General features: G+C 56.4%; 3 protein-coding genes across 4 annotated transcripts; 2 read left to right on the top strand and 1 right to left on the bottom strand.

The window, feature by feature from the left end:
- Positions 1-340: 340 nt before the first annotated feature.
- Vars1 (valyl-tRNA synthetase 1) lies at positions 341-15,427 on the top strand. The gene is given in 31 exon segments (XM_052744222.1): positions 341-456; positions 628-732; positions 734-1,048; positions 2,885-3,019; positions 3,126-3,264; positions 3,501-3,625; positions 3,713-3,797; positions 3,971-4,071; positions 4,202-4,329; positions 9,337-9,501; positions 9,690-9,771; positions 10,119-10,238; positions 10,322-10,430; positions 10,520-10,614; positions 10,835-10,925; positions 11,048-11,172; positions 11,257-11,360; positions 11,453-11,611; positions 11,694-11,784; positions 11,897-12,002; positions 12,092-12,162; positions 12,239-12,364; positions 12,630-12,734; positions 12,815-12,883; positions 12,962-13,040; positions 13,160-13,287; positions 13,596-13,751; positions 13,888-14,094; positions 14,165-14,276; positions 14,379-14,704; positions 15,282-15,427. Coding segments are annotated over 30 exon segments (3,795 nt in total). The 5' UTR covers positions 341-456; positions 628-660; the 3' UTR covers positions 15,351-15,427.
- Positions 15,428-15,604: 177 nt separating this feature from the next.
- Positions 15,605-25,373, top strand: Vwa7 (von Willebrand factor A domain containing 7). 2 transcript variants are annotated; one of them, XM_052744220.1, is made up of 18 exons: positions 15,605-15,846; positions 16,105-16,353; positions 16,744-17,025; positions 17,354-17,450; positions 18,017-18,127; positions 18,484-18,679; positions 18,803-18,972; positions 19,660-19,680; positions 19,869-19,981; positions 20,417-20,533; positions 21,440-21,628; positions 22,212-22,344; positions 22,451-22,603; positions 22,689-22,781; positions 22,999-23,300; positions 23,369-23,508; positions 23,692-23,866; positions 23,937-25,373. In XM_052744220.1, exons 2-18 carry the CDS (start codon positions 16,120-16,122, stop codon positions 24,108-24,110), a joined length of 2,700 nt encoding a protein of 899 aa, XP_052600180.1. In that variant the 5' UTR covers positions 15,605-15,846; positions 16,105-16,119; the 3' UTR covers positions 24,111-25,373. The 2 variants fall into 2 exon arrangements, with proteins under 2 accessions (XP_052600180.1, XP_052600181.1); XM_052744221.1 differs by lacking the exon at positions 19,660-19,680 and having other exon boundaries at positions 15,606-15,846.
- On the bottom strand, positions 25,022-26,719 carry Sapcd1 (suppressor APC domain containing 1). Its single transcript, XM_052744034.1, has 4 exons — positions 26,300-26,719; positions 25,927-26,067; positions 25,304-25,453; positions 25,022-25,128 (listed from the first exon to the last, which is right to left on the bottom strand). The coding sequence occupies exons 1-4, from the start codon at positions 26,474-26,476 to the stop codon at positions 25,033-25,035; spliced, it is 564 nt and encodes a 187-aa protein (XP_052599994.1). The 5' UTR covers positions 26,477-26,719; the 3' UTR covers positions 25,022-25,032.
- Between the last annotated feature and the right edge of the window lie 188 nt (positions 26,720-26,907).

The following is a 26,907-nucleotide window of genomic DNA, read 5'->3' as shown; positions in this document are numbered from 1 at the left end:
AGTTCCCAGCAGCCACGGACGCACCGGGAGCAGCCGACTCTGCAGGGCGTCCTGCGGGCCCCGCACGCCCGCTCCGAGGACCCCGGGCTGCCCGTGGCGGCGCCTGACCCATCACGGGCTCGTCCCCGCGGCTGCGGACCCCGGCCACGCGCGCGGCCCTTGCCCCTCGAGGCGTCCCGCCGCGGGGGCTGCACGCGGGCCGGGACGGAGGCCCGACCCTCGGGACCGCGCACGCACAGGCGGCGCCCGGCCGCCCCGCGAGGACCCGGGCCCGGAAACGCGCGCTGTCACAAAGGGGGGGGACACGTGGGTGCCGCTCGCCCGGCCGTGCTCTCCCACAGCGGGAGGGAGAGCTGCCTCCGCCCCCTGCCGCCTCCACCCTGGCCGCCCTGTGGGGCCGCGGCCGTGGCCGGCTGGGGAGAATCGCCGGCCCAGTGTGACCGTCACCTTCCGTAGGTACGGCGGCGCGAGCCCGCCCCCGGCAGCCCCGGGCGGGAGATCGGGTCCCGCCTCCTCCTCCGGGCGCCGCTCGCAGCCACTCCGCCCGGCCCGAGGCCTGGCCCGGCGCCTGCGAGCCTCGCAGCACGTGGCTAGGTCCCCTCCTCTACCCGCCCGGTCTCCCCGCAGGACGCCCCGCCGCACTCGGACCCCTGCACAGCCATGTCCATCCTCTACGTCTCCCCTCACCCCGACGCCTTCCCCAGCCTCCGAGCCCTCATCGCCGCCCGCTACGGGGGAAGCGGGCGACGGCCCCGGGTGGGGAGGCCCGCACCCCCGCATCTGCCTGCAGCCTCCCCCGAGCAGCCGGACCCCTGTGCCCCCGCCTCGCCTGCCCGCCCTGGAGCAGGGGCCTGGCGGCCTGTGGGTGTGGGGGGCCCCGGCTGTAGCCCAGCTGCTGTGGCCGGCAGGCCTGGGGGGGCCCGGGGGCAGCAGGGCCGCCGTCCTCGTCCAGCAGTGGGTCAGTTACGCCGACACGGAGCTCATACCGGCCGCCTGCGGGGCGACGCTGCCCGCCCTGGGGCTCCGAAGTCCTGGTCAGGATCCCCAGGTGAGAGGGACGGGGAGGGAGGGAGGACGGAGGGAGGGAGGAGGTCTGAGAACACCAGGATCGGAGAGGGTCCCGAGGAAGGAAGTGGGCTGTCAGATGTGGAACCAGTGTTTGAATCCGTTTGCCTCCTGGTGTAGTAACTTTGGGGTACTTTGAGCGCTTCAGCCTTGGTGTATGTCTGAGGCGGCAAGGTGACGCAATCCCGTCCTCAGGGGTGTGACAGATGAGTGCCTGGCCGCGTGTTGCACTTTTGGTTTTCCAGGGCGTGTGTTTAAACAGAGCCTCGCGCTGGAGCCCTGGCTGTGAATGGCTTGGAACTCGCCGGTGGGCCGGGCTTTTTAAAGTTTCTGAGGGCCTTTGAGTTTCTGTTGCCGTAACAAAACATGACCGGCAGCAACTTGGGGAGGAGAGGATTCCTTTCAGTTTCCGGCTCTCAGGTTACACTCCATCCCAGAGGTGAGGCAGGAACAAGCTGAGGCCATGGAGGGACACCACTTCCTGCTTTCTTATACCATCCAGAACTATTTCCCCAGGGTGCCCCCCCCCCCCCCAATAATCATTAATTAAGAAAATGCCTGCACAGACCTGCCTACAGGCCAGTCTGGTGGAGACATTTTCTCAATGGAGGGTCCCTCTTCCCAAATGACTACTAGGCTGTGTGAGGTTGACGGACACTAGCCAGTATGCTGAGTGAAAGTTTGAAGTCTTGACGGTTGTTATTTTGAGCTGTGGAAAGACTGAGGGAGAAATGAAGTAGGAGGCGGGGAAGGGAGAGGACAGAGACCCACCAGATTGCTCGTGTGGGCCCTTCCAGGGTGGACTTGTGCCCTAACTGAAAGGTCCGCCCCTGCCGGGTAGGAGTGCATGGCGGGTACTCAGTGAATCGCTTAGACCCTGCTTCTTGGTACCTGATGAATTAATGTCGAGCCCTTTTGTGCAGGACAGTGCTGTATTTGTTTACTCTCTTATTGTTGTCTCAGTAGAATGTATGACAATCACCTTGCTGCTTCAAGTAATCCTTTAACTTCAGTGCCTGATATGTTTCATTGGACATGCGCGTGTGCACACAATTGTCTGTATTCAGTTTTTATTTTTTGTATATGAGTTTTGTCTGCATGGATGTATGTACACATGCATGCCTAGTGCCCAAAGAGGCTAGGGGTGTAACCAGGTCACTTATGAGCTGCCGCATGGGTCAGAGGAACCAAACTTGGGGCCCCTGTAAGAGCAGCCGATGTTCTTAACTGCTGATGCGTATCATCCGTCTCTCCAGTCCCATGATATATGTATTTTGGGGGTGGAGATGAAACCTAGGGCCTCCTACATGCTCAACATTCTCCCTCTGACCTGCACTCCCAATCAGACATAGTTCTGTTGTTTCTTTGAGACAGGGTCTTAACTTTGTAGCTTTAATTGGCGTGGAACTAGTTGTATAGACTAGGCTGGTTTTAAACTCAGAACTAGGATTAAAGGCGAGCAGCACCACCCCTAACAGTTGTGTTTTTATGACTGTTTGGATGTGGAGGGATTAGCCTGAGAGCTGGTGATTGTGGGGCAGGAGACCAAATGGTGATGGATAGAGCAGTGGCTCTCAACCCTGGGGGTCCAACAACCCTTTCACGGGGGCCGCCTGAGACCATAGGAAAACACAGATATTGACATTACAGTTCATAACAGTAGCAAAATCACAGTTATGGAGTAGCTACAGAAATAGTTTTCTGGCTGGGGTCACGACAACATGAAGAACTGTATTAAAGGGTTGCAGCGTTAGTAAGGTTGAGAACCACTGGTATAGAAGCATGTAAACCTGGTCATGTCTGTTTCCTGTCCTGTTAGGCTGCCCTTGGGGCCCTGGGCAAGGCCCTGAGCCCCTTGGAAGACTGGCTTCGGCTGCACACCTACCTGGCTGGGGATGCTCCTACTCTGGCAGACTTAGCTGCTGTGACAGCCTTATTGCTGCCCTTCCGATATGTGAGTCGCTGTGGCTTGCTTGGGGGTGGGGTGGGCACAGGTGTCTGTCCATCAGACTTCATTGCAGGGTGACTAAGATAATTGTTTTGTGTTGTTTTCCTCTTAGGTCCTGGACCCTGCTGTCCGCCGGATCTGGGGTAATGTGACTCGCTGGTTTAACACTTGTGTCCAGCAACCAGAATTCCGGGCTGTGCTAGGAGAAGTGGTCCTGTACTCGGGGGCCAGGTCTGTCACTCAACAGCCAGGTGAGGAAGATGGAGATGGCAGAGGGACAGTGGCCCCTCTGGGGCCTTCCTGTAACATGCTTTTTCTTTTATCTTAGAAATGCCTGGGCCACTAGGGTGGGGAGCCTGTGGGAGGGGAGGATGGGGGATAATCAGGCTTGGGCTCTAGGGCGATAGAGATAGCCCTTTCTAGATTCAGCGCTGTTCACAGAGGGTCCCCAGCAGCCTTGATTCTGAATTTCCAGGCCTCTCTCCAGGCCTTGAGGTCACTGCACCCCCGAAAACAGCTGCTCAGCTCAAGAAGGAAGCAAAGAAGCGGGAAAAGCTAGAGAAATTCCAGCAGAAGCAGAAGATCCAGCAGCAGCAGCCCCCACCGGGGGAGGTAGGAGGCAAAGGACGGGGCTGGGAAGGAGGGGGAGCCTTGCTGAGCCACTGATGTCTGGGTCTGCGTCTTCTTCCTTCTGAGCAGAAGAAACCAAAACCAGAGAAGAAGGAGAAGCGGGACCCTGGGGTCATTACCTATGACCTCCCTACCCGGCCCGGGGAAAAGAAAGGTACTGGCTGGGGAGGGGACCACACCTCTGCTCTCCGTGTCCGTCGCTTTGTCCTGGCCTCAGCCCTCTTAGTGAGGCTGGCAGAGCAGCCTCATGCCTGTGCTCTGGCCTGTCCCTTCTGCTCTAACTGAAGCCTCTCCAGCTTCGCCCAGCCCTCTTCTCCTTTCCCTCAGATGTCAGTGGCGCCATGCCCGACTCCTACAGCCCTCAGTATGTGGAGGCGGCCTGGTACCCGTGGTGGGAGCGGCAGGGCTTCTTCAAGCCAGAGTACGGGGTGAGTGAGTACTGCCGCCAGGCCCAGCGGGGCTGGAGGTGGAGAAGGGCAGGACGTCAGGACCACTGCCTGAGGAGGCCACATGAGGATGCCATGTGCTTTAGCATGTGCCCTCCTTCTCTGCCACCAGCGTCCTAGCGTGTCAGCACCAAATCCCAGAGGTGTCTTCATGATGTGCATCCCACCCCCCAACGTGACAGGCTCCCTGCACCTGGGCCACGCGCTCACCAACGCCATCCAGGACTCCCTGACTCGATGGTGAGCTCCTGTCTGCACCTGTCTGGTGCCTTCTGCCCTGCTTGGTTCCTTTCTCTCCACTGACGAGGCTGACTCGGCCATGTTGGCATCGTTTGGCCGCTCAGATGGGGCTTCGCATTTCTCCTGCTGGCTCCCCTGTGAGCCTTCAGCAGTCTGTCCTAGTCAGGTGATCCCTCTACACCTGATTTGCATGGGTTTCTTCTCTCCCTTCTGTCTCCTGAGAAGAACATTGTCATCACCACTGTCACTGCTGGGCCCGTGGCTTGTGTATACTAGCATGTAGTCTACCAGAGAACTGCACCATTGGTCTGCAGTGGCATTCCTTTGGATTTTACAAGAGGCACGAGCAGACTTTTGTTGAAACAGACATCTCCTTGATCTTTTTACCAAGACCGACCTCCCTCCCTCCCAGAACGGAGCTCTTGCTTGTTGTCAGGTCTTTCCTAGCTGTCTACTCGTATATACACGTAGCTGTAAAAGTTTAATGTTCTTCCAGGACATGCTAGGTCCTTGCATGCAGAGAGGGAAATAGTTTGTGTTGTTTTCAAGAGAGGGTCTCACTGTGTTGTAGGTCTAGCTCTGGCTGTCCTAGAACTCACACTGTAGACCAGGCTGGTCTTGAACTCACAGAGATCCATCTTCCTTGGCCTCCCAAGAGCTAGAAGGGGAGGTAGTTGTTATTCTAGATGAATTTTTCTTTTTCTTTTTAAATTTTTATTGAAATTGTACAGATGCATCTGTGTGGTCTGTGCAAGAGCTCAGGTGCTGACAGAGGCCCAGGGTGTCAGGTGCCCGGGGCTGGAGCCAGGGTGCTGGTGAGCTGTCCGGTGGGGTGCCGGGGGCGGGACTCGGTCTCTTTCTTTCTTCTTAATAGAAAATATTTAAATCTAACCAGCAAAAGTTGTTACTCCAAGTTGGAGAATGGCTCAGCAGTAAGAGTACTGTCTGCGTTTGTGGAACCCTGGGACTGGAGCCTGTATGACTCACAACCATTCTTAACTCCAGTTCCAGATCTGACGCCTCTGTGGGCGTGCACATGGTACACATGCATGTAGGTAAAACACTCACAGTTGTTACATTGGCGTGATTTCAAGGCTGGTGGAATCACGGCCAGTTCAAGCCTGGCCTGGGCTACGTTGTGAGCTTGTATCTCAAAACCAAACACACAGAGAGTTGTTCCTCAGCTGCTTTTTTTTTTTTTTTTGGAACTCACTGTAGCCCAGGCTGGCCTCGAACTCACAGAGATCCGCCTGGCTCTGCCTCCCAAGCATTGGGATTGAAGGCGTGCGCCGCCACCGCCGCCCTGCCCTCAACTGTTCTCTTAGATTCCGCAGTTCCTCTTGGTGCTGTTCACTTGTTCTTGTATGCAGACTGGCATCATTTTTTATTTCTTTTTTAAGTTTTTATAAAATGTGTGATGAGCATTTTCCTTACATGTGTCTGTGCACCACATGTGTGTTTGGTACCTGCAGGGGCCAGAAGAGGGCGTGGATCCCCTGGAACTGGAGTTACAGTTGTAAGCCACTGTCTAGGTGCTGGGATTTGAACCCAGGTCCTCTGGAAGTGCGGCCAGAGTTCTCTTAACCACTGAGCCATCTCTCCATCCTGTACTTTCTTTCTTGAGTTGAGGTCGCTCTGTTGGCTGGGCTAGTCTGCAGCTCCTGGGAGTAGTGATCCCTCCTGTGTTGTCTTGAGCAGCTGGAACCACAGTGCCTGCCAGTGCACCCGCTCTTGATGTGTTTTTGTTTCTATTTTATGTATGCTAATGCTTCCCTGCATGTGTGTCTGGACACCACTTGTGCGCCGTGCCCGGTGAGGCCAGAGAACGGTGTTGGATCCCTGGACTAGACAGTTGTGAGCTGCCCTGTGGGGCTGGGGATAGAGCTGAGTCCTCCAGATCAGTAGCCAGTGCTCTCCACTGAACCGTCTTGACACCTTTTTTCCTTTTGATTTCATGCTTTAGTGTTTTGTGTAGCCCAGGATGGCATCAGACCCAGTGGGTTAGCTAACCAAGGCTAGCCTTGAACTCATGGTCCTCTTGCCTCCACTTCACAAATATAAGGATTACGTGCGTGAGCCATTATATCCAAATTCATTTTTTTAATAGTATTAATACCTAAAGGCTTTTTTCCTTTGTGTCTTTTTTTGTATTTTTTGCATTGGGATCTGTTCTGGAACTTGTTGTATAGACCAGTCTGAACTCAAACTCAGAGATCTGTCTGCCTTTGGCTCTGCCTCTGCCTCCTGAGTGCTGGTATCAAAGATGCGCACCACCATGCCTGGCTCCTTAAACTAAAAAAAAAAAAAGCATCCTGTGTGTGTGTGTGTGTGTGTGTGTGTGTGTGTGTGTGTGTGTGTGTGTGTGTGTGTGTGTGTGTGTGTGTAGCCCTGGCTGTCCTGGATTTGTAGACCAGGCTGGCCTTGAACTCACAGAGATCCACCTATCTCTGCTTCCCAAGTGCTGGGATTAAAGGGGTGTGTCACCACCCACTGCCTGCCCCCCCCCCAAAAAAAAAGCTTCTTAATGTCTATAAAATATGTTAATGTCAGCTGGAAGGTATTGGCTATGCACACCTTTAATCCCAGCACTCAGGAGGCAGAGGCAGGCGGATCTCTGTGAGTTCAAGGCCAGTCTGGTCTACAGAGTGAGTTCCAGGACAGCCAGGGCTACACAGAGAAAAAACCCTGTCTCAAAGTTTTAAAAAAAAAAGTGATGTCTTCTGAGGCATATATAAGGACAGCTTCTTGGTATCTGTAAGAGAATGGAGATGCTCCAACCCCTTTCCACAGAAAATCTGAATAGTGTGCTGAGCAGACGTGAATATATTCATTTTATTGTATGTCATTGATTATGGTCTGTGAGCGTGGGGAGCTGTGCACAGTTCAGTGGATGAAGCGCTTAGCTGATTGGATCCTCAGCCTATGTAAAGCTGATGCCGTAGTGCACTACATATGTAATTACATATGTGACCCCAGAAGTACTGTGAGAATCGTTGGAAGCTTGTGCCAGCTAGGCTTGATATAGTGGTGAACAAGAGACCAGACCTCGCGGTAGAAGACAGACTGACACCCGAGTTTATCCTCTGGCCTTCACGTGCAGACACACCCGCCCACACATGCACGTGTACACGCACATAACAACAAACTGTAGTGTTTTATAAAAGTGATCAGTTCCCTTCCGGTCATGCCCTGAATCTTTTTTTTAAACTTTGCTTAGAGGTATTGACTGATTTAGCTTTTCTATGCTTTTTGTGTCTCTAGCTTTTTTTGTGGGTTGGACATTGAGACAAAGTGTTCCTGTGTGTATGGTCCTGGGTGGCCTGGAACTTGCTGTGTAGCCCAAGCTGGCCTGGAACTCTTCAACCCTCTCTTGAGCCTACTCAGTGCTGAGATTGGTGGTGTATGCTAGCCCAGACCATAGCTTTCCCAGTGCTGAGATTGGTGGTGTATGCTAGCCCAGACCATAGCTTTCCCAGTGCTGAGATTGGCGGTGTGTGCTAGCCCAGACCATAGCTTTCCCAGTGCTGAGACTGGCGGTGTGTGCTAGCCCAGACCATAGCTTTCCCAGTGCTGAGATTGGCGGTGTGTGCTAGCCCAGACCATAGCTTTCCCAGTGCTGAGATTGGCGGTGTGTGCTAGCCCAGACCATAGCTTTCCCAGTGCTGAGATTGGTGGTGTGTGCTAGCCCAGACCATAGCTTTCCCAGTGCTGAGATTGGCGGTGTGTGCTAGCCCAGACCATAGCTTTCCCAGTGCTGAGATTGGCGGTGTGTGCTAGCCCAGACCATAGCTTTCCCAGTGCTGAGACTGGCGGTGTGTGCTAGCCCAGACCATAGCTTTCCCAGTGCTGAGATTGGCGGTGTGTGCTAGCCCAGACCATAGCTTTCCCAGTGCTGAGATTGGCGGTGTGTGCTAGCCCAGACCATAGCTTTCCCAGTGCTGAGATTGGTGGTGTGTGCTAGCCCAGACCATAGCTTTCCCAGTGCTGAGATTGGCGGTGTGTGCTAGCCCAGACCATAGCTTTCCCAGTGCTGAGATTGGCGGTGTGTGCTAGCCCAGACCATAGCTTTCCCAGTGCTGAGATTGGTGGTGTGTGCTAGCCCAGACCATAGCTTTCCCAGTGCTGAGATTGGCGGTGTGTGCTAGCCCAGACCATAGCTTTCCCAGTGCTGAGATTGGTGGTGTGTGCTAGCCCAGACCATAGTTTTCCTGCCTTGTTACAAAGGCCATGCCTACCAGAGTTGCATGCCGCTCGGTTGCTTAGCGGTGCTATGACTTTTTTACTTCCAAGATTCATTTTCTAATAGTTTTTTGTTGTTGTTTGGCTTTTGTGATTTTGTCAGGAAATGCTGTGCTACCATAGTTGGGCGTTTGGTTTGTTTGAGACAGGGCCTCACTTTATAGTGAGGGGCCCCCACTCCTGGCTATAACACTTGCTTCTGTGTAGGCCGTTTTCCATCATTTGCTCTTCCCTACCATCTGTGTGTCCTCTTTGTGTGCGTGTGTGTGTGTGTGCGCGCGCGTGTGCGAGTCAGTGAACCCAGTGAAGGTCTACTTGTTACAGGAGCCCGAGCATCTTACCAGTCACACCACTGTAGAGTGGAGAGGCGGGTGCCCCTCCTTGGTCTGTCTCCTCTCTTGGGAACTCTAATGTGTGAGGACTCTTAGGAACATGGGGGTAGGAGCAAGACTCTTGAGCAGTCTGCCTGGGTCTGCGGAGACGAGGTTTACTTCTGTCTGTCCGTCTGTGGCTTTGTTCCCATGTGGAAACTCACTTGATAGATGGGACTGTTTCAGCTTGGCTGTCTGGCTGGGCGAGAGCCTCCTCTTTGTTCTTTTTCCAGATTGTTCTGCCGGTCCTGTGAGTCCTCTCCCTGCCTGGCTTGAGAATGAGAGGGTTTCAGTTCATCCCCTTTGGTCAGCATCCATGGGCTCTGGCAGACACCTGAGACCTTTGGAGCGCTGCTGTGCTAGCCTGCTCACCATCTGGCCCTCATGCCCCCCACAGGCACCGTATGCGTGGGGAGACCACCCTGTGGAACCCAGGCTGTGACCATGCGGGCATTGCCACTCAGGTGGTGGTGGAAAAGAAACTCTGGAGAGAGCAGGGTCTGAACCGGCACCAGCTGGGCCGTGAGGCCTTTCTTCGGGAGGTCTGGAAGTGGAAAGAGGAGTGAGTACCCAGCAGCCTGTGGGATGGCGGCCCTGCCTCCTCTCCGTGGGACCCCTGACTGCAGGCTCAGACCCTCCCACTGGGTTGGCTGAAGGGCCCAGGTCAATTTCGGAGGGATGAGTGACTCCCCACTGCCCTGTCAGCCACTGGATGGCTGAAGGCTTATCCTGGACTCCGTCCACTTTCAGGAAGGGTGACAGGATTTACCACCAGTTGAAGAAACTTGGCAGCTCCTTGGACTGGGATCGAGCCTGCTTCACCATGGACCCTGTATGCGGGGGGGCTTCGGGGCAGGGTAGGGGTGCTCCTCGGGTGGGCTGCCCTCATAGGGGATTAGGACACAATGGAGGACTCAGGTCTCAGCACCAGCTTCTGGCCCTCGCTCGTCATGACCCTGCATTCTCTGGCCCTTGGGACACGAGCACCAGGGTGCTCTGCTCCAGGCTCAGACTCCAGCTGGAAGCTCCCTCCATCCCATTGCTAGGCTTACTGCCGGCCCCAGGGCTCTGCTGAGGGGTCTGTGCTGGGCACAGGACCCTAGGATAGGCCTAGTGGACCCCATGGCCTCGGGTGTCGGCCTTGGCCTCCAGGCGCCACCTCCCTTTCCTCCACCCCAGAAACTGTCAGCAGCTGTGACAGAGGCTTTTGTCAGGCTGCACGAGGAAGGTGTCATCTACCGGAGCACCCGCCTGGTCAACTGGTCCTGCACCCTCAATTCCGCCATTTCTGACATTGAGGTATGCCTCTGCCCACAGCCTGTCTCCCTCTGGCGCTCCCCACCCAGGCCCAGGGGCCACCTCTCTAAATACCCATCTCACAGGTGGATAAGAAGGAGCTGGCGGGCCGCACCCTGCTCTCTGTGCCTGGCTACAAGGAGAAGGTGGAGTTTGGGGTCCTCGTGTCCTTTGCCTACAAGGTCCAAGGTTCAGGTGGGAGCTAAGGACACCAGGATGTGGGCTGGGGGAAGAGGGCAGGAACAGAGGAGGGAGCTGAGACACAGCACCTCCTGTCACCCCAGACAGCGACGAGGAGGTGGTGGTAGCAACAACTCGGATTGAGACGATGCTGGGAGACGTGGCTGTGGCTGTGCACCCCAGAGACCCCAGATACCAGGTGGGCAGGGACGCTGCCTGTGCCAGGGAGGGGCCTGTGGGACGACAGGCCCTGAGGCCTGCTCCTGCCAAGGCTTGAGCTGCTCTGGGCTCCTTCCCCAGCCCTGACATTGGAGCTGTGGGCAGCTGGGATGGGTGCTGGCCCAGGAGAGGAGGCTCTGCCTGGCTGAGGGTCTCATCCAGCCTTGCAGCATTCATTTCTGACGTCTCTCCGTGTTCAGCACCTAAAGGGGAAGAGCGTCATTCATCCATTCTTGTCCCGGAGCCTCCCTGTTGTCTTCGATGACTTTGTGGACATGGAGTTCGGCACAGGTGGGAGAAGAGACGAAAATACCTTCACTCCCTTAGGCAGGACTGGGGCTGGATGCGGGGTGGTCCAGGAGACCCCTCAGCACAAGGTGTGGGAGGGAGCACTGACCGCCTGTGCGCTCTAGGTGCCGTGAAGATCACCCCTGCCCACGACCAGAACGACTATGAGGTTGGGCAGCGGCATGGGCTGGAGGCCATCAGCATCATGGACTCAAAGGGGGCCCTGGTCAATGTGCCTCCACCTTTCTTGGTGAGGATGTCTGGGCTGTGGGGACCTGGGTGGGGAGGTGCAGGGTTACATGGGCATCGCCATGATAAGGCCTTTCCCATCCAGGGCATGCCCAGGTTTGAGGCCAGGAAGGCCGTGCTGGCTGCACTGAAGGGGCGGGGCCTGTTCCGTGGTGTCAAGGACAACCCCATGGTGGTGCCACTTTGCAAGTGAGACTGGGGACTGATGCGGATGGGAAACGGTGGGGGCTTCTCCAGGTACTCAGCACCTGGCCTCCTCCCATGCTCACTTCCTCCTCCAGCCGCTCCAAGGATGTGGTGGAGCCTCTGCTAAGGCCACAGTGGTACGTCCGCTGTGGGGAGATGGCTCAGGCTGCCAGTGCGGCTGTGACCCGGGGCGACCTCCGTATACTGCCTGAGGCCCATCAACGGACTTGGCATTCTTGGATGGACAACATCCGGTGTGTATGGCCCCTGGGTGGGGAGGATGGCCAGCTGAGGGGCACATACTGAGCACCCTGACTCACCCCTTGCTGTTTGTAGAGACTGGTGCATCTCTCGGCAGCTGTGGTGGGGCCACCGAATCCCGGCCTATTTTATCACTGTCCATGACCCAGCCGTACCCGCTGGGGAGGTGAGGAAAGGCTGCAGCTAGATGTTTGAGTGGCAGTGGGTTGGTTGGCCCTTGGTTGGTAGAGGGGTCTGGGCAAAGTAGCGGAACCTGTTTTGATAACCCTCTCTTTTAGGACCCTGATGGGCGGTACTGGGTGAGTGGACGCACTGAGGCTGAGGCCAGAGAGAAGGCAGCACGGGAGTTTGGAGTGTCCCTTGACAAGATCAGCCTTCAGCAAGGCAGGAAGTGGGCACGGAGGATGAGATACAGTTGGGATCCTGGCCCTGTTTTCTCAACCCGTCTAACCTCTGACCTTTGACTCTTCTAGATGAGGATGTATTGGACACCTGGTTCTCCTCTGGTCTCTTTCCCTTCTCCATCTTTGGTTGGCCCAATCAGGTATGTTCTTAGAGTGAAGAGAGAGAGGAGCTTTGAAAGAGCATGCTTGGCTCACCTCACACCCTCATCTTTCCAGTCAGAAGACCTTAGTGTGTTCTACCCTGGGACCCTGCTGGAGACAGGCCATGACATCCTCTTCTTCTGGGTGGCCCGGATGGTCATGCTGGGCCTGAAACTCACAGGCAGGCTGCCCTTCAGAGAGGTATGAAGATGGCTAAGACCCCTCCCCACAACCTGTGCCGCCTTGTGTGGTTGTTGGCTAGGGATAGCATTGGTTGGTCTGGCCCAGGGCTAAGAGGGTTCCTTCCACTGAGTGGTTCTTGGCCCAGGGCTTCCTCTTCCCGGGGGAGGGCACTGCTCAGACACGTTAAGGCATTGAGCGGGTAGGGCCACTAGGCTCCGATCCTGGTGAGGGCCAAGACTAGGAGGATCACGGCCTCACTTTTCTTCCCACCGCCTGCCCCCAGGTCTATCTCCATGCAATTGTGCGTGATGCTCACGGCAGGAAGATGAGCAAGTCTCTTGGCAATGTCATCGACCCCCTGGATGTCATCCATGGCGTTTCCCTGCAGGTGAGGCACTCACTGGGTCAGCTAGGAACGCCACGCGGCTGTGGCAGAACAGTCTGACAGATCCTCCCGTCCCCCCTCAGGGCCTCCATGACCAACTACAGAACAGCAACCTGGATCCCACTGAGGTGGAGAAAGCCAAAGAAGGACAGGTATGGGGGCCACGCCCCAGGGGTGGAGCTGCAGCAGGTGGGCAGGGCCGACCGTTCTGTTTGCTCTGCATCCCGTAGAAGGCCGACTTCCCAGCAGGGATTCCCGAGTGTGGCACCGATGCCCTGCGCTTTGGACTCTGTGCGTACACATCCCAAGGTATGTGTGGTCGCCACTCTTCCTCAGTTGCCTGGGTGTCCTTCCCCGAGACCCATGCTCTCCTCCACTTCGGGCTGTGGAGGAAGAACAGGGTGGAGTCACACCGGCCCCTCCCCTAGGTCGAGACATCAACCTGGATGTAAACAGGATCCTGGGGTACCGCCACTTCTGCAACAAACTCTGGAATGCCACAAAGTTCGCCCTGCGTGGCCTTGGGAAGAGCTTCGTGCCCTTGCCCACCTCCAAGGTGAGTTCTGGTGGGAGGCGACTGTTGATAGCGCCCACACAGACTGCGCGGCCAATCCTCAAGATCAAGCATAGTCCCTGCCATGCTGTCCCCTGAGCATCCTCCTTTTAGCCTGAGGACAGACAGGTAGAGACTGATGATTGACAGGCACTGGGGCTCTCACCCAGGGGCTGGGCCTATCCTTTCTCCCCAGACATTGGACAAGTCAGGAATGCAGATTCTCCTGTGGTCCCTGTCTGCTCCTGTGGGATCTGGTTCCCGCCCTGGGCATGTGGTGGCCTACTGGCTGACATTCCTCTTCCCCCAAGCCTGAAGGGCGTGAGAGCCTAGTGGACCGCTGGATCCGTAGTCGGCTGACTGAGGCCGTGAGGCTCAGCAATGAAGGCTTCCAGGCCTACGATTTTCCAGCCATCACCACCGCCCAGTACAGCTTTTGGCTCTATGAGCTCTGTGATGTCTACTTGGTAAGCAGCGGGGGCGGGGCTCGGTTAGCTGGTGTTAGCTCTCAGACCGAGTCTGCCTGTTGCCTTCCCGTCCTCAAAGGCACAGTGAGGGCTCCAGGTGGTCCTGACCGTGAGCACTGTGCCTCCCTGTCTCTAGGAGTGCCTAAAACCCGTACTGAATGGAGTGGACCAGGTGGCGGCAGAGTGTGCCCGGCAGACCCTCTACACCTGCCTGGACGTCGGCCTGCGGCTGCTCTCACCCTTCATGCCTTTTGTCACAGAGGAGCTGTTCCAGAGGCTGCCCCGGCGGCCCCCAGCAGCTCCTGCTAGCCTGTGTGTCACCCCCTACCCAGAGCCCTCAGAGGTATGAGGTTAGACCTGGAGGGCAGGCTGCAGCCCGCCCAAGCAGCTTCTTATCCCACTCTGCCTCACAGTGCTCCTGGAAGGACCCCGAGGCCGAAGCTGCTTTTGAGCTGGCGCTGAGCATCACTCGAGCTGTACGCTCCCTGCGTGCGGACTACAACCTGACCCGGACCAGGCCTGACTGTGAGCCTCGGGCCCTGTGTCCACCTCTCCCACTCTCCCACTAGCCCCTTGGGAGCCCAGGGTCTGCCGTAGCCAGGCTTCACTTTCCTCCCTCCTCGACAGGTTTCTTGGAAGTAGCTGATGAGGCCACGGGCGCCTTGGCATCGGCGGTGTCCGGCTACGTGCAGGTGCTGGCCAGTGCGGGCGTGGTGGCTGTCCTGGCCCTGGGGGCTCCTGCACCGCAGGGCTGCGCTGTGGCTGTGGCTTCAGACCGCTGCTCCATCCACCTGCATCTGCAGGGGCTAGTGGACCCAGCCCGGGAGCTGGGCAAGCTGCAGGCCAAGCGCAGTGAGGCGCAGCGACAGGCCCAGCGGCTGCAGGAGCGCCGTGCTGCCGCTGGGTACTCAGCAAAGGTGCCCCTTGAGGTCCAGGAGGCCGATGAGGCGAAGGTGTGTGCTGTGGGGTGTCCGACATCTGCTTCCTCTGTCCTACCCTCGTCCTCGGCCAGCCCAGCTGCCGGGACCCTGGAACCCCACGTGGCAGTCAGGAGTCTTAGGTGTAGTGCCTGCCCTGCTTAGCTGCCTGGGCTGACCCAGAAAGGCAGGCTTGTCTCCTGGTGTGGAATCCCCAGAGACCCTGGCCTCTAAGGTCTTCCAGGGAGGCCCAGCACTTGAGAGCACTAGCTACAGCTGAGTGCTCACTCGGGCACTCTGAGGGAAGTTACCTTGCACCTCACTGTGAAGAGGATGGTATGTGGCCGGGGGGGCTCTGGGGGGCTCCTGCACAGGTGGTAGTGCCAGGCAGGGTGTGTGACCTGCGACCCTTTTCAGTGGGCACTGGCCACTCAGGAAGAGGAGGACTCTAGAGGCAGGGTCTTGGTGGAAGTGTGGGGTGTGCCTGTCAACCGTACCACCCTCACCTCCCTGGGGTCCTCACCATCTTACCAACTTGGGCTCCTCTGCAGTCTAGGGTATTTGGGTCTCCTTGGGCATGGGTCCTCACCACATACCCCTTTTGCACCCCCAGTTGCAACAGACAGAGGCAGAGCTCAGGAAGGTGGATGAGGCCATTGCCCTGTTCCAGAAGATGCTGTGACCCCCCCAGCTCCAACCCTCGAAGCCCCTAGTGGTCCACCAACAGGGATGGCAGCAATAAAATATTTTGCCAAAAACTGTTCTTGTCTGTGTGTTGTGGGGACGGGAGGGGTGCAGAGGCCTGGTGATAGTGTGCGAAGCAGGAGGGCTGCCGGCTAGCAGCCAGGTCCTGATTCCTGGTGGGCAGAGGGATGCGTCTGTCTGGGTCTGTCTCTGGCACAGTGCCAGGCCTGAGTCATGCTGCTCTGCTGCTGGCTCCTTCCTCCCCAGCTCACCTCGCACTGCACTGCGCTGTGGCCACGGAGGCCCGCCCTGCCTTTCACTGTGTCTTGTGGCCCTGGGTTGGCATAAATGGAAGAGGGCCTGGGGCTGCCTGTCCTCAACCCCTTGCTAAGGACCTCCCTCCCACTCTACTGAGGCCAGTTAATTATAACTGTGACCTAAGTGCCCTGTGACGCCACACCCGGGCCAGTGCTGCCTGGGAGACTCGGCACCAGGTAAGAGGCCTAAGGGGACTTTCCTGTTCATGGGGTGGGGCTGGCGCTCAGTCTGGTGTAGGACAAGAACCCCAAGGAACCTCTGATGGCCTGATAGGCCCTTGAGTTGTATGGGTTGCCGGTTCAGGGTGCGAGAGCTGGGCTGGAGTAGATGAGGCACCTGAGGCAAAAAAGCAAGTGGACAGCAGGTGCCATGGAGACAGCAAGGTCCACCCTGGAATCGGTTTCCTTCTCCCTTGAGATCCTTCTGTTCCCTAGGTCCATGCCTCAGCCATGTTCCCTGTGGAGGTACCCCTGTCCCACCTGGGGCCCCCAATACTGCTTCTGCTTCAGCTGCTGTTGCCCCCAACATCTGCCTTCTTTCCCAACATCTGGAGCCTCCTGGCTGCCCCTGGCTCTGTCACTCACCAAGACCTGACTGAGGAGGCTGCACTCAATGTCACCCTCCAGCTCTTTCTGGAGCGGCCACCCCCAGGCCGACCACACCTTCATCTGGAGGACTACAGGGTGAGCATTCCTGGGTCCTCTCGTTCCCTTAGGGCCCTGGTGGTCAGGGGAGGCTCATCCACCTTTCTTTGACCTGCTCACCTCCACACTCCCCTCTGCACCACCACCTGGTCCCGAAATCCTGAGTCTCCCAGCCTTGGAGAAGTCTATACCTAGCTGGATGTGGTGGCTCACACCTGGAATCCCAGCACTTGAGGAAAATTGATGTTTAAGGCCGGCCTGGTTTAGTTACATAGTGAATGCCAGTCCAGATCTGACCCTCCCTAATGGGGCTCTTCACCCTCCATTCTCTTCACACCCAGCCTTAAGTGCCGGGTGCTAAGGACATTCGGGCAGTGGTAGGAGCCAAAGGGCTTCTCTGCAGTCCCTTTCCCTCAACACTCTTGCTAGGGCCGGACCCTCCTTGCCGATGACATCTTTGCTGCCTACTTTGGACCTGGTTCACCTTCCCGGCGATTTAGAGCAGCTTTAGGAGAGGTGTCTCGTGCCAATGCAGCCCAAGACTTCCTGCCGGCTTCCAGGAACAACCCTGACCTGCACTTTGATGCTGAACGGCTGGTCCAGGGGCGCACTCTCCTGGTGGGGGCTCTACGGGAGACCCTGGTGGCCGCCAGAGCCTTCCAGCATGCTTTGGCCCGCCAGCGCCTCGGGGCTGCGCTTCATGCCCTGCAGGTGACTTACAGCGCCTTTTAACCTGCCTCCCATACTCTGGGTGGGTGAGGCATACCCTACCTGAGCTACAGAGGAGGGAGAGGGAGACATGGAAGTGGGGGGTGTTGGCTTATCCTAGGGGCTACTAGGAAGAAGCCCTTGGCTGAGACTCTGAGACCGAAAAGGCTGGGACAAGTCCTAGGCAATGTGAACAGGAGCATGGGGACAGGAAACAGGAGCAGGGGGTGGAATACTTTGTGTGTGTGTGAACACCAGGTGGCATGTCAGGGTGTTGATCCTGACTAGATCAAATTAATGCCTTTCCCTCTCCCTCTGTCCTGGGGACCAGGATTTCTATAGCCACAGCAACTGGGTGGAGTTGGGGGAGCGGCAACCACACCCTCACCTCCTCTGGCCAAGGCGGGAGCTCCGGAGCCTGGCACAAGGTATGGCCATGACCCTGTGTGGAGGTGGGAGCTCAGGGAGCCCTCAGGGCTCCCATTGCTGCAGCACCCTCTGGGGTCTCAGGATGTGACCTTGCTTTATCCCTGCAGGACAGTAGTTTTCTTAGTCTAGCTAATGGCTAGAACAGTTCAGGGGCCTTCTCAGCTTTACACGGGGAAAACATCTAGGATCATGGGTCAGCTCTCAGACCTCACAGCAGTCTTCCATGTAGCTTGTTCTGCCCACCCATGCCAGCTCCATGGCCTTCTCTCAAAGTCCCCTTATGCTCCCAACTCACAGGGAGCTCCTCCTGTCCACTGCGGGATTGTAGCCTGTCCGGCTCACAGAGAGCAGAACCCCCATAGGATCGGTACCCACACTTCTGGGTTTGGTACACCAGCCCCAATCACAAACATCCAAATGCTGGCCCCAGGATCTAGTACAGAAAGCCTGGCCAAGGTGCCTGTGGTCTTTTCTGTCTTTCCAGCTGAGAGGAAGACATTAGGTAACCGGGGATTAAATGCGGCTGGTTGAGGCTTGGATAGCAGCCCCTGCCTTGTGTTCCCAGTGGGTGACCCGACCTGCTCTGACTGTGAGGAGCTGAGCTGCCCTGGGAATCTGCTGGACTTCACACTGCTCACCTCCGGTTACTTTGGAGTGCATCCCCCCAAACCTCCAGGTACCAGATGGGAAAGCTCCCTAGAAGGAAGAGTGGACAGTCACTTCTTTTGTCTTTAACAGAGGACCTTAGGAGTCCTTAAACAGGTTGCCTTAGGAGAAGGTGTGGGAATAGGCAAAGCATGGGTAGATATAGGCTTCTGAGGAGACCCAGTCATTCTCTGTTGCCTGGGCAGGGCTGGGGACCGGATGCAGAGAGACCCTGACACCTCTTGACATTTACACAAAATGTCACCATTTCCTGATGCTCCCTTGCTGAGGGGTGAGAAGGCCATACCAGGTCAGAAAGGACCCCATAGTCTTTAGTAGGCAGTGGGCATTTGACTCTTACATGCCAAATCTCTTTCCTCAACTCAGGGAAATGTAGCCATGGGGGCCATTTTGACCAGAGCAGCTCCCAGCCACCCCGGGGAGGCATCAACAAGGACAGCACATCCCCAAGCTTCTCCCCACACCACATGCTGCACCTCCAGGCTGTAGAAGTGGCTCTCCTAGCCTCCATCGAGGCCTTCAGCCTCCTGCGAAGCCGCCTGGGAGACAGGGGTTTCTCCAGGTGGGTGGTCTCCCGGAGATGGGCTCTCCGATAGATCGGTCAGTGCTCCCGGGGGGAATTGAGGAACTGGGCACTGGGGACGGACGTGCAGAACCTTCACTGTGTCTCTGGCTTGGACCCCAGGCTGCTGGACATCACACCAGCCTCCAGCCTGAGCTTTGTCCTGGATACCACAGGCAGCATGGGTGAGGAAATCAATGCAGCCAAGGTCCAGGCTCGCCGCATCGTGGAGCAGCGGCAGGGCAGCCCCATGGAGCCTGTTTTCTATGTCCTGGTGCCCTTCCATGACCCAGGTAGCGTTGGTCTGCAGGGGTGGAGGGCCCAGGGTGGAGGCCGGAGGCCTCCAGTGAGGAGATGCGCCTCAGGGCCACTCTACCTGTTGTCATGAGTGACATGACCTCTCTGGGGTACCTGTGTCCATGCAAAAATAGCTGCTTCCGCTGTCTCTAAAATGGTGGCACTTTCACAAGTCCAGTGCCTGCTTGGGCGGATGCCTCTGGCCTCCTTAGATTTCTGCACTGTCTTTGGGGTTTTTTGCTTATGAAATGTGGGTGGCTATTTTGCCTTCATGTTGGTCTGCCCAACAGCGACATCCAGTGCTCTTATCTGCTGAGCCGTCTCTCCAGGCGCCTGCCTTAGAGATTAGGATGAAGACGGGTCTGTTCTGTGGGGAGGTTGGGGTTGTTAGTCCTTTCCTAACTGAGTAGAAAGCTTCCCTGGCCTGGGCTTACGAGTCTTACTGCACCTTGGGCTGGCCAGCTAATCTTTCTTTGCTTCATCATCTAAACCGGGCCCGTACCCAATGTATCTATCCTCCTGGACTGAGAAGTTCTTCAGGGGGAGGCTTGAGTCTGATTTATCTTATAGTGTCTGACATTGAGTAGGGACTTACCACATGCTTCGTGGACGCATGAATCAGTGCTGTGTTAGTACTGTGTCTAGTCACTCTTGTAAGGATTACAAATTCACCAACTTTTCAGCTCTCCCAATGAGCCTCTCGGGTGAGTACTACTATTTTCTCTTGTTACATTTTAAAAGAGGGGCTGGGGAAATGGTTCAGCAGTTAAGAGAACTTGCTACTCTTGCAGAGGACCTGGGTTTGGGTACTGGTGCCCACATTGGTAGGCTCACAGCTCCCTCACTCTCTCTACCCTCCTCACTCACCTGACCTTCTTTTCCCCCTGCCCAGGGTTCGGCCCTGTCTTTACAACCAGTGACCCCGACAGCTTCTGGCAGAAACTCAACGAGATCCATGCCTTAGGGGGCGGAGATGAGCCTGAGATGTGCCTTTCTGCCCTGGAGGTCTGATGGCTCCCTTCCCTGCCACTCCCTTCCCCGATTCTCCAGCCCTTCCAGGCCCTGCCACTAGGAGGAGCCCGAGCCAGACACCCTCTCCTCCAGGGCCCCCTTGCGCTCTGCCCTCCCGGTTCTCCCCTGCTTCCAGGGCCCCTTGTGCTCTGCCCTCCCTGGCTCTCCCCTGCTTCCAGGGCCCCCTTGTGCTCTGCCCTCCCTGACTCTCCCCTGCTTCCAGGGCCCCCTTGCGCTCTGCCCTCCCGGTTCTCCCCTGCTTCCAGGGCCCCTTGTGCTCTGCCCTCCCTGGCTCTCCCCTGCTTCCAGGGCCCCCTTGTGCTCTGCCCTCCCTGACTCTCCCCTGCTTCCAGGGCCCCCTTGCGCTCTGCCCTCCCGGCTCTCCCCTGCTGCCACCATTTTTAACAGCAGCCTTTTCTTCTTTACCAGCTGGCCCTGCTGCACACACCTCCCCTCTCAGACATCTTTGTCTTCACTGACGCCTCCCCCAAGGATGCCTTTCTTACCAACCGAGTAGAATCCCTGACTCGGGAGCGGCGCTGCAGGGTGAGCAGTGTTAGCTACGAAAGATGGGAAAGACGGTGGTCTCATGTAACGTCCCCCCAACGTTCAGCGTACTCCGCAGTGAGGGTCCATGCCCTTAGCAATGCTGGTTCATACTCAACGGGCCCGGTAAGCCATTCAGAGACCTGGGCTGTGAGGGTCTCTGCAGACACCAGGGCCGGCAGAGAAACTGTCTACATGAGGCAAGAAGGCAGCCGGTGTTGGTTCAGACTTCTGAGTTGACCCTGGGCAGTCTACTTTAGGCATATTTAAGTATAGTACAGCTTTGGGAAAAAGTTTCCTGGTAACAGTTATCACAATAAAACTGCAAAGAACGTATGACCTTTCTTTCCACAAGGATGGGTTCTGTTGACTGAGAAACAATGCTCAGGATAAAGGCCCAGGGAGGAAGAGTGTGGGATAAACAATGGTCTGGGGCTTCAGGTGAGGCCAGGCCCTATGGGTAGGACAGATCACCAGGCCATTACGCCATCACTCCTACTTTCTAGGTGGATATACATCTCTTCTGTTGAAGAGACAACCTTGTGTGTTTAATATTCCTGGTTTCCCTGGTGCTTTTCTGCTAGCACAAAGACCTTGTGCCCTGTACACTGGGCAAAGGTGGGTTGTAGCTTGGTGGTGTTTACCTTGAGGCCCTGGGTTCAACCCCTGGCACCACACAAAGAAAAACTAAATTCCAGTATAAAAACAGAATTAAAAACAAAACTGGGAAATGTGTCATCCAAACTCACCTTTGAAACATGTTGACAGTTCTCCCAACAGGGCTGTGTCACTGAGGGGACCCTGGGGGTCCCACCCACAGCTCTGGAGAAAGTGGAGCCCAGGAGCCCTCCTTTACAACGCATGCTGTTTGGATACCCCAAGCCTTGGGTTGTCATTTGGCCACAGGTGACATTCCTAGTGACTGAAGACCCATCGAGGGTTCAGGGTCGAGTCCGGCGAGAGGTCTTGTCTCCTTTGCGTTTCAAACCCTATGAAGCCATCGCCCTGGCATCAGGAGGAGAGGTGATCTTCACCAAAGACCAGCACATTCAGGATGTGGCAGCCATCGTTGGAGAGAGCGTGGCTGGTGGTTTGGTGAGTGAGTGGAGGCCAGAGGGGCCCATGTCCTTAGCTCAGGTCTGGAGTCTGAGATGCTGCATGCCTCTTCCTAAAGGAGAAGGGGTTCTGACAGAAGGTCAGGGAGGGAGGTGTCACGCGCACACACACCCCGAGATCCATGGCTTCTCACCGTCCATCTTGCCTTTCATGTCGAACTGCCCTCCTGCCCTCCACCTTGGTCTCCAGGGCTGAGAGAAGACAATTTCATTTTTCAGTTTTGTTTTTGAGACAAGGTCTCACTGTGTAGTCCTGGCTGGCCTAACCTGGACTCACTGTGTAGTCCTGGCGATTGGCCTTGAACTTGAACCCACAGAGATCTGCCTGCCTCTGCCTTCTGAGTGCTGGGATTAAAACATGAGCCACCATGACCAGCCATTCATCATCTTTGAGGGGGACAAGAAATGGCGGCCTCGCTCTGAACCCCTGACCTCCAACTGTGTCACCTGAGGACCCCTCTCCCTGTGTGAGGCTGCGTCTCCATCTCCCTCCTCCTTGCCTTTGTTCCCACCTCAGTCCAGCTTTCCTTCCTTCTCCACCTTGGTCCTGCTCATATCTCCAGGTGACTCTTCCCCTGGAGCCTCTTGTCTTCATCCCTGGGGAGACTTGTGTGTTTGCTGTGGACAGGCTGCTCCGGCAGGTCACAATCCGGATGCAGGGGGACATCAGTAGCTTCTGGATCAAGAACCCTGAAGGTGCCATAAAGTGGGCTCGAGGCAGACAGGAAAGTCAAGAGTGGAAGACAAGGGGATCGCAGGGAAAAGAATCGTTTCATGTGACAGTCTCTTGTCCCCATCCCAGGGGTGTCCCAGGGCCCAGAGGAAGGCATTGGTCCTCTGGGTCACACTCGTCGCTTTGGACAGTTCTGGACAGTGACCATGACTGACCCCCCTCAGACAGGGTCTTGGGAGATCCAGATAGCAGCTGAGGGGACTCCCCGGGTGAGAGTGCGAGGTAAGGAGAGAAGGTTCCTGGGAAGGGGTGTGGTGAACATGGTGACCATGGTCCTCTCAAAGTGTCTGACTGCCTCCCTTGCCAGCCCAGACTTCCCTGGACTTCCTCTTTCACTTCGGGATCCCCGTGGAGGATGGACCCCACCCTGGCCTCTACCCGCTGACTCAGCCAGTTGCAGGTAGTGCAGACTCCTCCCGACCTGTGCTCCCTCACGTGGATGTGTGTGTAAATGAATACGTATGTGTCTTGTTTGATGAGTAAAGAACACTAATGGGAGATTCCAGCTCAGTGGACTTCACACGACACACTCACATGATCCCGTCCAGTTAAGATAAGAGTGTTCGTTCCGTTTTCCCTGCACCTCCTCGACTCTCTGTCCTTCGCTCCCACCTCAGGTCTGCCGACCCAGCTGCTGGTGGAAGTGACGGGGCTAGTCTCTAGACAGAACCCTGAGGAAGGCCGGCCACATTTTTCCCATGTTGTCCTTCGAAGGGTCCCGGAGGGCACTCATCTGGGCCGGGTGCCCTTGGAGCCTGTGGGACCCCCTGAGCGAGGCCTGCTCACTGCCTCACTGCCGCCCACACTGCTCTCTGTCTCTGCACCCTTCTCTCTGGAGCTGGTGGGCCAGGATGGAGGGGGACAGGGCCTGCGCAGGACAGCCCCCCAGCCTTGCACTGTGGCTCCAGTGCTTCTGGAGGTGAGGACAAGTGAGGGCAAGGGCTGGGGAGACTAGAACCAGAGGTTCTAACCTGCCCTCCCCTGCAGCTCAGTGGCCCGCCAGGTTTCTTGGCCCCAGGCAGCAAGGCCCCTCTCAGCCTGCACATCGCCAGCTTCTCTGGCCCCCAGGATCTTGATCTTAGGACATCTGTCAATCCTAGCTTTTCCCTCACCTCCAACCTCTCCAGGTGAGTTTCCTGTCTGTGGTGAGTCACCTTTGCTTGGGTTCAGCTCCACCCTTCAGTTCTACGGGACTGGGGCTCAAGGACTCATCCCAAGCGCCAACCTCTTGGCCCTCAGTCTTCAACCCTGTCCTGTGCTTGGCTCCACCCCTTGCCTTAGCTACCCAGAGCCTTCTGTCCCCTCTGCAGGGCTCACCTGGGACAGAATGAGTCTGCCTGGGGACGCCTGTGGTTGGAGGTCCCCGATTCAGCAGCCCCTGACAGTGTGGTGATGGTGACTGTGACCGCGGTGGGTCAAGGAGCCAGCCCAGTGCCCCCGACCCATGCCTTCCTCCAGCTCCTGGTGCTGGCCCAGTCCTCACAGGTAAGGTGCTTCCACTTTCCCTCTTCCCCGGCAAAGCTCGGCACACTTTCATTTCTTCTCTTCTCCGCAGGATCAGCCGGAGACCCCTGCCCACTCTGCCGACCGAGTGCTCCCCCCAGCCACCCCAGCCTTGCTTTCTTCCACTTTGGTGACTCAGGACAGAGCTGGGGGAGGGGTGGTCGACAAAGCCTGGTGGGGAACAGTTGGAGGGGTGCTGTTCCTGCTAGGTTGCTCTTCCTGGTAACACGGCAGCCCCCAGGGACAAGGCTCTGTTCAGCACCATGCTCAGTCTGCCCTGTAGGTGGGGTGGTCACATGGCTCCGGGGCCCCGCCCCTCCTAACTGCAGGGGATTTTTCTTCGGTCACACTTGTCCCTTATTCCCCACCCTGGGGTCCGGGTTTCTCTGTGTACCCCTGGCTGTCCTGGAATTTGCTCTGTAGACCAGGCTGGCCTGGAACTCAGAAATCTGCCTGCCCCTGCCTCCTGAGTGCCGGGACTAAAGGCGTGCACCACCACCGCCCGGCTCCCTTATCTTTCTTAAAGGAGTAGACTGGCATGGTGCGCCATTCCTGTTGTCCCTGTGACAGGGAGGCTGAGGTAGAAGGGCAGCTGCTCTGAGTTCAAGGTCAGCCTGAGCTATGAGACCTTATCTCAAAAACAGCATCAACCGAACAAACCATAGAGACTAGGGTGGGGGGTGATGGATTCCCATGAGGTGCTTTTCCTGACCTGAACAGGAGCCAAACAAAAAGCTTTTTTTTTTTTTTTTAAAAAAAAAAGAAAGCTGCTGTTTATTCCAGGAGGGCAGGGCAGGGCAGGGCAGGGCAAGGGCACCAGCAAGTGCAGTTTTCACTTTAAATTCCCGGGCAGCTTCTTTAGCTTAGTTTTACTTTAAACTGAAGGAGGTTTCAGGGGTCGTGCCTTTTCCCCAGAGACATTGAAGGAAGGTAGCTTTCGCACATGGTCCTGGGTAGAATAAGGGACATCAAGATGCGGTGGACACTTTTAGGAGTTTCCAGTACACTTTATACCATGTCTGAATTTCACTGACCCACAGCCTGGAGCCACTGGCTGCTGGGTCAGGATGAGATAAGGTGTGTGGGGACTGTGGGGGGCATTCTGACGCCAACTGCGCTCCTACTGAGCAGTGTTGGGAGGGAAGGACTCACACACGGGTAGGGCCCCTCTGCCCCTGGGGGTAGCCTGGCTGAGCCACTTCTCCCGTGGACTGGGTGACTTCTTCATGCTGCTTTGACAACTCCTAGAAGAGAGAGAACCAGACTGGCACCTGCTTCCCACCCTGCGGCCAGGGTCTATCTATCACACCCGTCAGCTTGCCCATTGCTACCACAAGTTCTCCGCCCTTGGCATTTTCTCCTGGCCCTGGCCATGCAGGAACCAGCCTTGTGAGTGGATATGGGGAGGCTAAATCAGTGTGACTCCAAACCCCTTCCACCTCCCCAAAGTCTATACATTAAAAACAATAAGCTCACCTTCTGAACCAGACTTCGCAAACAAGCGTTCACCTTTTGAATCTGGGTTAGCTGTGGGGAGTCAGCCTCTGAGTCTAAGCTCATTAGGAAATCCTGGACGGGTTGGAGGGTGACATTGTGTGGGAAACAGATCCACACAGGCCACTCTGCTCACCTAGATTCCCTCGTCCCAGAACCCTTCCAGACAGGTGGGAAAATCCAGTCCTCTCCACCTCCATCTCTTTAACATTGCAGTTCCCTTAACTGCATGGTGCCACCCACTCCCACCCACCCCACTCTTGTCCCTTATGGGTCCTCCCTGTCCATCCCTGTCCATCCCTGCCCTGTGAGAGACCCCCAGGCCACTCCCCCTCTGTGGAGTGATCAAGCGAGCACAGTCCCTCTGGATGGAATGCAGACAGCTTCTCCAGCCCAACAATGAACACAGGGGCATCCTGTCATTCCAATGCTGTTCCACTTCATGATCCCTGCCCATTAACCCTGCCCTCTCCAGAGCAGACTCCCCTAGGTCCACGTCCTCCCTGCTTCTCCCTCCTCCAGCCCGTGCACGGGAGGCTACTCCCTACCTCACCAAGGGCCCCCAGATGCAGCTGTCGTCGCTGTGACTCCCTTAGGTGGTCTGCAAACCAGGCTTGGCCATGCTCCAGCAGCTCCAGGCCTTGCCACAGAGCATCCTGTTCCCTCTCCAGAGCCTGCATCATCTGCAGCTGCTTAGGCAAACACAGGTCAAAACTCTCACTCCCAGCAGGGTCCTAGCTATGGCCATCACTCCTAAAGGGCTCACTACCCGGTCACTAAGTGTGAGTTCAGATGGCCACTGAGGACTTGGATGGCAAGGGGACACGGGGAAAGCTTATGGGTCCTCAGAGCTGAGTGGAAATATATCAAGGGCAGATCAGGGGAAGGGATGTCCCAAGACCTCAATGGTCTAATACTCACCCAGAGGAAGAAGTTCTGGGCCCCTGGGTCCTGGCGGCTTGTCTCCAGTGGCAGCAGCAGAACAGTGTAGGGTGCTTGCACCAGGGGTGACCCACCAGGACCTGGGCTCCCCATGGCTCTGAAGTGGGAAGGGTGGAGCCAAGGCTGGTTCCTCCCCAAGCCCTGCCTTCTACCCATCCTGCCTTATCGTTCAGCCTCTGAGGCCAGGACTAAGGCAAGAGATGCCTGCCCTGAACTGTGTCACCCTTCATTCAGCCTGTTTTGTAGAGTCTCTCTGAAGTGGCTTGTCCTCATTGAGCCCCAAGGGCAGAATCTGAATTTATTTAAATTTTTATTAATTTTTTTATGAGACAAAGTCTTTCTATGTAGCCTAGCTGGCCTGGAACTCACTATATAGACTCAGAGATCTGCCTTCCCAGTACTGGGATTAAAGACATGCAGCATCATACCTGACTGAATTTACTTATTTATTTATTTGTTTGTTTGTTTGTTTTTTAAGTTGACAAAAAAAATTTTTTTTTTTTTAATGCTGAATGCCATTTTTGAAGGAGGGAGGGTGTACAGGCTTACAGCACAATGGGAGAACCCTGGAGGGCAGAAGTTCACTA

Source organism: Peromyscus californicus, unplaced genomic scaffold (genome assembly GCF_007827085.1).
Source record: "Peromyscus californicus insignis strain IS unplaced genomic scaffold, ASM782708v3 Scaffold_19__1_contigs__length_69161282, whole genome shotgun sequence".
Taxonomy (NCBI): Eukaryota; Metazoa; Chordata; class Mammalia; order Rodentia; family Cricetidae; genus Peromyscus; species Peromyscus californicus.
The sequence above is the reverse complement of the archived record's forward strand: the minus strand, read 5'-3'. Positions and strand labels throughout refer to the sequence as shown.